Below are 9,147 nucleotides of genomic sequence, written 5' to 3'. Positions count from 1 at the left end.
ATCTATCTATCTATCTATCTATCTATCTATCTATCTATCTATCTATCCCTTTTCCAATAAATACAAGAATGAAGCACGGATGAGCATTCTCTGCTATTATTTGACACAGAGCTAGAAATGCTCCCAATAGCAATAGGATAAGAAAAAGGAAGAAAAGGAATAAAGATAGGAAAAGAGGAGATAAAAGTATCCGTGTCTGCTGATGAGAGGATGGCTTACTTGGAAGACTCTAGGGAACTAGCTAGGATACCATTTGAGACAATGAATAACTTTTGAATACTTGCAAGCTACAAAATAAACCCTCAAAAATCAATGGCATTTCTATATGGTAATAACAAAATACAAGAAGCAGAAGAAAGGAAAATCTCATTCCAAATACTACAAAATGCATAAAATGATCCTTGAGATTGACCTACCAAAGGACACAAAAGACTTGCATAGAAATACTCCTTTACAAAATAAAGAATAATCTAAATAGCTGGAGAAATATGCAGCACTCAAGGATATGCTGTGCCTATATATCCAATCTGGGTTGCTAGGTGGTGCTGCAGTGGATAAAGTGCTGGCCCTGGAGTCAGGGGGACCTGAGTTCAAATCTAGCATTAGATGCTAATTAGCTATGTGACCCTGGGCAAGTCACCTCACCCTGTTTGCCTTAGTTTCCTCATCTGTAAAATGAGCTGGAGAGGGAAGTGGCAAACCATCTCAGTAACTTTGCCAAAAAAATGGGGTCATGGAGAGTCAGACATGACTGAAATTACTCATCATCATTATCATCAACAACAAAAATCCAATCTAGTAGAAATGGCAATACTGCTAAATCCACACTTTTAATGTTATATCAATTTAACTATCAAGGCAATGCTGTACAACATGATACAATAATAACAGAATTAATTTGGAAAAACAAAAGCTCTAGCCTATCAAGGGAAATGATGAAAAGAAGTAAGGCTGAAGGGGAATAAACACTTCCAGACCTCAAACCATACTCTAAAGCGGCAGTCATCAAAACTATCTGCTATTGCTTGGAGAACAGTGAGAAACATCAATGGAACAGACTAGACAAGGAAGATCCAGAAACAAGAGAATTTAATAGCCCAGTGTTGGATGAAGTGGAAAACACAAGTTACCGGGGAAAACGCCCTGTCTGAAGAAAACTGCAGGAAAAACTGGAAAGCAGTCTGGGAGAAATTAGACTCAGACCAACACCTTCCACCACACTCCACAATACATTCTGAATGGATGTGACTTTAGTATTAAAGAACATTATACTAAAAAATTAGATGAGAAACAGATCAGACACCTCTCACAGCCATGGGTTGGGATGTTTTCTTAAGCAAACAGGAGAGACAGGCAATTACAAAAGATAAAATAAACATCTTTGATCAGAAATAACTAAAACTTCTGCACAGACTATTAAGGCACCTAGGATAAGAAGGGAAGTGGTCAAATGGGAAAAAGGTTTTGTATCAAATTTCTCTGATAAGGGTTTGGTATCCAAGATATAGAAACAATTTATATATACACATATACATACATACATAGGAATGTACATACATACACATACATACATACATTATATATAATAAATATATATGAAACTACTAGCCACTCTCCAATAAATAAGTGGTCAAAAGAGATGAACAAACAGCTCTCAAAAGAACAGCAAAGTATTCCTAACTACATGAAAGAATGCTCCAAATCACTAATAATAGAGAAATGCCAATCAAAACAACTCTGAGGTTTCACCTCATATCCCAGCAAAAATGACAAAAAATGGCCCCAGCCAATATTGGAGGGGTTGTGGGAAAGTAAGCACTTTAATAAATTGTTAGTGGAGCTGTGAAGAACAATCACCCTGGAAAGCAATTTTGAATTATGCAAATAAAGGGACTAAAATGTCCAGACCCTGTGAACCAGAGAATCCATTACTGGGCTTGATTGTTGTCCTTTGTTCTGCAAGAGGACCAAAATGACATCACTATGTCACCACGTCGGGGTCAAGATTCAGTGTATATGAATGTGGTTCATCAGACAATACGAGCTCAGAAGCCACTACCGCAGGTCTGGCACAAATCGTCCATATGAACATTTGGAGTGGAGATGTTTCTAAATTTGCACATCTCATGTTTCTTTTGAGCTATTGCAATTCTACTTTGCTCATCAAACCCAGTGTCTTCTTTGATGTGGGCACACCATGCTGGGTGGTCCTGTGCCAGTGTCTCTCATGTCTCACAACTAATTCTAAAGTTCTTCAGAGAGACCTTGAGAGTGTCCTTGTATCGCTTCTTCTGACTGCCGTGTGAGCGTTTGCTTTGTGTGAGTTCTCTGTAAAATAGTCTTTTAGTCACCTGTACTTCAGCATTTGAACAATATGACCAGCCCATCTGAGTTTCACTCTCTAGAGTAGTGTTTGATTGCTTGGCAGTTCAGCTGAAGAGAGGACCTCATCTTGTACCTTATCTTGCTAGGTGATCTTCAGAATCCTCCTAAGACAATTCAAACGGAAGCGATTCAGTTACTGACATGGTGCTGGTATACTGTCCAGGTTTCACAAGCACCCAACAACAAGGTAAGCACAGTGGGTTTGTAGACCTTCACTTTTATAGGCAGTCTAATACCTCTTTTCTCCCACACTTTCCTTTGGATTCTCCCAAACACTGAGCTGGTTCTGCCAATGCATGTGTCAACCTCATCATCTATGTGGACATCCCTGGAAAGTACACTGTCAAGGTATCCACAGAGTTCAAAATTTCTCCATTTGCTGTAACTAATGGATGGTGTGGTGCTGGCTGGCAGAGAACCTCTGGTTTTTGGTGTTAATTGTCAGGGCAAAATTGGCACAAATGGCAGAGAACTGATCCATACTTTGTTGCATCTCAGCCTCAGAGGCTGCATTGAGTGCACAATCATTTGCAAACAAAAAGTCACACACCAACTCTCCCTCTACTTTTAGTCTTAGCTTGTAGCCTTTTCAAGTTAAATAATTTACCATCAGTGTGGTAGCTGACCTTGATGCCATGTTTGTCCTCTTTGAAAGCATCTGATAACATTGCTGAAGACATCATGCTAAAAAGCATGGGAGCAAGTGTACAGTTTTGCTTCACTCTTTTGGTAACTAGGAAAGCACAAGAGCATCATCTATTATCCAGGACCCAGGCAAGCACGCTGTTATGAAATTGATGTACAATACTGATGAACTCTGGGCAACCAAATTTTGACAATTTTCCACAAGCCTCATGACTGACAGTATCAGAGACCTTGGTCAGACCTACAAACAGTGTGTACAGACCTCTGTTCTGTTCCTGGCACTTCTCCTGGAGTCCTCAGGCAGAAAACACCATATGGACCATTCCTCGGCCCCTTCTGAAGCCGCACTGGCTCTCAGGTGGATGACCATCCTTCAGGTGAAGGATCTTCCTATTGTGGAGGACGTTGGCAAGAATCTTTCCAGCAGTGACTAAGAGAGAGATCCCCCTGTGATTGCCACAGGACAACCCACTTCCCTTTCCTTTACAGAGATGGACAATGGAGGTATCCTTGAATTCCTGGGGAATAAACTCCTCTTGCCATATAACCTGGAAGATTTCATTCATCTTTTGTATGAGTAGTGGGCTCCCCACCTTGGAAATCTTAGGTGAAATAGATCAACACCAGGAACTTTGCCACGAGAGGCATTCAAAATCTTTTCTTCAGTTGGAAGTTCAACTAGAGAGGGATTGACTTCAACCTGAGGTAAATGGTCAGTGGTTTCAGAATTGATTGATGACGGTCTGTTGAGAGCACTATGGAAGTATTCCACCCATCTCTCCAGGATCACGTCCTTATGACTAATCAATGTGGCTCCATCAGCACTGAATAGTTGAGATGTGCCATAGGTCTTTTGCCCATAAGCAGCCTGCAGGGCATCATAAAAATGCTTTGGATTGTTACTATCAGCATAAAACTGAATTTCATCTGCTTTCTTACTGAGCCAAGAATCCTGCATCTCTCTAAGTTTCACTTGCACTCTACTTTTGATGGGGTTGAACATGGCCCTCCTAGAGACAGATGAACTACCCTGCTGGTAAACCCCATGGAGTTCTCGTTTTTCATTTAGCAGCTTCTGAATTTCCCCATCATTTTCATTAAGCCAATCTTGATGTTTACAAGTGTTCTGACCCAAATGAGCAAATGCAGTGCTGTGCACCAAGTCTCCGAAAGTTGCCCACTCCTTTTCTGCTCCGCTATTGCCAATTGTGTGTTGGTTCAGCTTTACCTCCAAAGTAGCAACAAACTGTTTGCACCTGGAGAAGCGCTCTAATCCATTGTCTTCTGGTAGTCATCTTGCCTTGGGGCCACCACTTTTGTTGAATGTGAATGTTTAGCTTGGAGAGGATAAGTCTATGGTCAGTCCAGCACTCTGTGCCACACATTGCCTTCATCATTCTCACATCCTGTCTCTTCTCCTCACAATGACATTGTTTATTAAATGCCAATGTTTGCTGTGAGAGTGTATCCACAAAGTTTTATTTCATTCTGGTAAACAGAAGACAATGTTGGTGATGAGAATGTCATGAGATGCACAAGTTTTAAATAGTAGGTGATTACTACTGTTGCTGCTTCTTATTCCATTCTTCCCAAGGACTCCCTGCCACATCGGGCAGTCTGAGCCTACTCCTGAATTAAAGTCACTCAGAATTATAAGCTTGTCCTCTTTCAGCACATTAATGATGAGGGTCTCCAGGTCTTCATAACTATTTTTCTTTGACCTCATCAGGGTTTGTCATAGTGGGAATGCAGGCACTGATGATGGTGGTATGGCATTTTCCTGCAAGTGGCAATCACATTGTCATGAGCCTGGAATTCATTCCTTTTGGTAGGCATACGAACTTGTTGACTAGATTAGTTTTGGTTGTGAAACCCACACCAGCTTCACAGCACTCCCCTTCCCTGCAGCCACTCCAGAAAGATGTTTAGCCAGCTCAGACTTTGGTAAGCTGGACTTCATTTGCCAGCTTTGTTTCACTCAGGGCTGCAATTTGGATGCTACACCTGCTGAATTCTCTTCCAACAAGAGTTGTTCATCTTTTCATGTCTACTGAATTTTGTGTTGTACATAAGCATGCACACATTCCATGTAGCAATGGTGAGTGGAATCATCTTCACAAGTTTTTGTACTTTTTTTGGTGTTTTGACCACAGGGTGGGATTCCCACCTACCTTGGTAAGCAGGCCAGGGTTGAGGCTTATACCCCAAGGAAGCAATCAATAAGAAAAAGGTCCCCACATACTCCCAAATGTTTATAGCAGCTTTTTGTAATAGCTAAGAATTGGAAACAAAGATGTCCATCTGTTTGGGAACAGCTAAACAAAATGTGGCATGTGGACGGAATATTACTGTGCTGTAAGAAATGAAGTATGTGATAAATACAGAGAAGCCTGGGAAGATCTACATGAACTGAGGAGGAATGAAGTAAGCAGAGCCAAGAAAACAATCTACACAGTAATGAAAACAAGGTCAGTGAAAAGAACAACGGTGCACCACACAGTCCAAAGCAGACGTAACATGAGTGTGCAGCTCCAGCGGCGTCAGATGAAGTGCTAGGACAGAATGCCCTGGCGCCCTGCAGAGCAAGAGGAGGTACACAGCTGTCACACATTGCCCATGGGACTTGGTCGGCGTTTCAATCACTTGTGCTAGGTTTTCGTCCTTTCTAAAAATACTATTTTGTTAGGAGGAATGGCTCACTGTGCTCCTCTCAGGGCTGAAGACCTAGGCTTGGAAGGGACCACAGATACCATCCAGTCTAATGCTCCCAGCTGACAGAAGAGAAATCAAAAGACTGGAGAGGGTCCTTGCTCAAAGTCACAGAAACACGACTCGCTTTTGCAAACCCAGACTGAAAGGCAGGTGGAACTCCTAGAGTTCTCTCTCTGAGGAGAATGCCAAGCCAGAATTCCCATTCCCCGCTCCACTCTCCCAAATGAATCGAGAAATCCCCAAAGCTCAGAGCTGAAAAAGACCTCTGTGACTAGCCTGTGCGTTTCAGAAGTGATGTTGGCCTGACTGGTAGATAAGACCAAAGAGCTGTCTTTAGTGAGGTCACGGGGTCCAATCGAAGATATATGAAACTGTCCTTCCTCATTGTTATGAATGAAAGACCTTGGCCTCTCGGCCAAGTTTCTGGGTAATTAATAATTTATTAATCGGACTGGCTAATAATCAATAAAGTGATGGTCAGTGGTTTCTCTTGGCAACCAAAGAGAAAAGACATGGAGAGCCTGAAAGCTTTAAATGATCCTCAAAAGGGAGTTCCCTTGACAACTGAAAATCGATCCTGATTGGTGGACATTTAATGAGGAGGTGGGCTAGAAGTCTTCAGCTCCTCCCGCTGAGAATGTGGCTTGATTAGGAGTCTCAGCCGCCTCCAGCACTCTGGACAGGGAAATTCATCTCCGTCCAGACCACTCTGGCTGGTTTTCTCCTTGAAGCTGGGCTACCCTAAATGCTAATGGAGGGGTATAAGGAGAGGGGCTCATTTCCTTCAGGGTAAGAGCTCATCTAGACTGGATTCTGTTTACACTCCAAGCAGAAGTAAGGTCTAGTTGGATGGGGTCCCACCCAAGATTGAATAGCATGTACCTTGAGGGCTAGGACAATCTCTTCAATTAGCCACATCCTTTAGAGATGGACTTTTTTTTTTTTTTTTTTTTTAACAGGAGCTGGGCCTCAATGAAGAAACGGAGGTGAAAAAGCCTGGATCCTCACTTGATAATTGCTTATTAAGATGATAGAAAAATAATGTGTCTCACTCACATTCCTTTATTGACCTCAGAAACTTCTTGATGCTGAGTAATGCTGCCTCTGAGGATGTTTTCCAACTTTACCAGAATTAGAGCTCGGTCAAGAATGGTGCCAAGTTGGACCCCTTGGGTACTAGGGATTAGGACTATGCATTCAGCTTCTGGACTAAAACAGGATGGATGACCGGCCCAGGCCTGCCCAGACCTGGGCAAGGATCTTTTCAATTAGGAGGCTGAGAAGTGGCCAGCCAGTGTGTTCTGAGCTTGCTTCCCACAAGCCGGAATCATCCACAGTTGCCTTGGTGGACCGTCAAGGCTTTTCGTTTTCTTTTGTTTTTGCTTCGTTTCCTGTCTCTGTCTCTCCTGACTGGGGCTGGGGCACCGAGACGGTGCAGTCCTGGTATAACAGGGTGTGAGAGGTCAAAGCAGGGAGGCCCAGGGCTCCTTAGGAGAAGGCTTCTCAGGGCAACAGGAGCTCGGGCTTCCACATCAGGCAAGCTGCGCTCTGGCGCCAGCTGGCTTACTCCCTTTGTCATTCTGTGCAATTTGTTGACCTTCTCCGGGATTGTTGTTCAAGCCTGTCCAAGGAGGGGGAATGCTTCCTGCTTCCCCCACCCTGCAGTTGTTCTGAGGCTAAAAGAAGAGACTAATGTGGAGCACAAAGCTCTACCAGATGTGAGAATGCATTTTTCAAACAGGGGCCCAGGATTCCAATGGGAGCTGGCTGTCAGCACCATGGACAGCGCCGCAGCCTCTCCGGGAGCCTCCCCAGGAGCGGGCCTCTCCCGCATCACCACCACCATTCGCTGCCAAGATGCTTACCGAGGGCTGCCTGTGCAAAGGAGGAAGATCTGGGCCGGGGGGGGGGGAGGGGGGGGGGAGAAGAACCGGGCGGATTTTAATGACCACCAGCCGGCCAAGCTTCTCTGTTAAGACCCCTCCCTCTCAAAAGCCCCGCTTTCCTCTTCCAAAGGAGGGCTAGAAGGAGGCTGGCGGGGGGCTGGCGGGGGGCTGGCGGGAGGTGACCTCCGAGACTCCCTTCGGAATGACCACAAGGCAGAGGCTGTGCCAAGAGGGGCCACAAGAAAGAGACGAACATTAACAAATGAGCGAGAGGGGCCCTTTGCGAGGCTCAGGGTCACAGAGCTGCCCATCCATCGTGACCAGCCTGGCCACGAGCCTCCCAGCAGGATTTCTGCCACGGCCGTGCAGCCTCGGCGTGTCTGATGCCCCCGGGCGTCGGGGCTCTGCCCCTCCTCAAAGATCCTGCACCACGATGCGGGTGTGAGCCCGCCCTGCGCGCGGCCACGTGGTGCTGATGGCCTCTGGCTCATCCTGGGCAAGACACGCAGCTCTCGGATTGCCTCGGTTTCCTCAGCTGCAAGTGGGGAAGTCATAGCACCTCCTTCCCCGGGCCGTCGGGAGGGTCCCCAAAGCACCGTAAGAATGCTGGCTGCTGTTATTATTGCTGGCAGTGCGCACTCCCTCCGCTGGTGCAGATCGCCTCCCTTCTCGGCTCGAACCTGAGTGCTGCGGGGACGCCCCCTCCCCAGTCTGACGGAGGGGACATAGGGGCTTGCCCGGGTAGCCGCGGATGCGGAGCTGCAGAGCTGCGGGGCCTCGAACCCGGGTTCTTCCCCCGGACTAGAAGGACCCCACTGGAAGGACCGCTGAGCGGGGAGGGCAATGGGGAGGAGCGGAGGGCCCCACCCCTCTCCGGCCCCGCCCACCCCGGGCGCACAGGCGCAGAGCTGGCTTCGGGAGCACGGGCGCTGCGCAGGCTCCGCTCGCTCCGGCCCCGCCCCGCCCCGCCCCGCCCCGCCCCGCCCCGCCGCGAGCAGTCGCAGTTCGGCCCCGTCCTCCCGCCCCCAGCGCGCAGGCGCAATGGCGCCGTGTCCCGGAAGCAGTGTGTCGCAGCCGGCCCCGGGGAAGCACGTGGGTCACTTGGGAGCGCGGCGCAGCATGGCGGGCACTCGGAGCTCCCGGGGCGCGCGGGGCGCGCGGGGCACGCGGGGCACGCGGGGATCGCGGGCGGCGGCGGCGGCGGCGGCGGCGGAGGCCGAGCTGGAGCCTGCCGAGGTGGCGGAGGAGACGACGGAGAAGGAGGAGGAGGCGGCGGCGGCGGCGGCGGCGATGGCGGGCGCGGCGCGGGGGGCCGCGGGGGCGGAGGAGCGGGCCCCCGGCTCGGTGTCGGCGGCGCCGCTGCTGCAGCAGAGCCGGGACTTCCTGGACCTGTTCTGGGGCATCGCCAAGCCGGCCCAGGAGGAGCGGCTGGCGGCCACGGCGGCGCTGGTGGAGCGGCTGCGGGAGCGCCCCCAGGTGCGGGGCTGGGCGGGTGGGGGGGGCCCCGGGGAGGGGCGGG

General features: G+C 48.2%; 1 protein-coding gene across 1 annotated transcript in view; it reads left to right on the top strand.

The window, feature by feature from the left end:
* The first annotated feature begins 8,747 nt into the window (after nt 1-8,747).
* Nucleotides 8,748-9,147, top strand: part of MYBBP1A (MYB binding protein 1a) — an 11,368-nt gene continuing 10,968 nt past the window's right edge. The window contains exon 1 of the mRNA XM_027848865.1: nt 8,748-9,104. Within this exon, the coding sequence (XP_027704666.1) occupies nt 8,748-9,104 (357 nt within the window). The remainder of the gene's footprint in view (nt 9,105-9,147) is intronic.

The sequence above is a fragment of the Vombatus ursinus genome, unplaced genomic scaffold (genome assembly GCF_900497805.2).
Source record: "Vombatus ursinus unplaced genomic scaffold, bare-nosed wombat genome assembly UNPS02006874.1, whole genome shotgun sequence".
Lineage (NCBI taxonomy): Eukaryota > Metazoa > Chordata > Mammalia > Diprotodontia > Vombatidae > Vombatus > Vombatus ursinus.
This window is presented reverse-complemented; position numbering and strand designations above follow the sequence as displayed.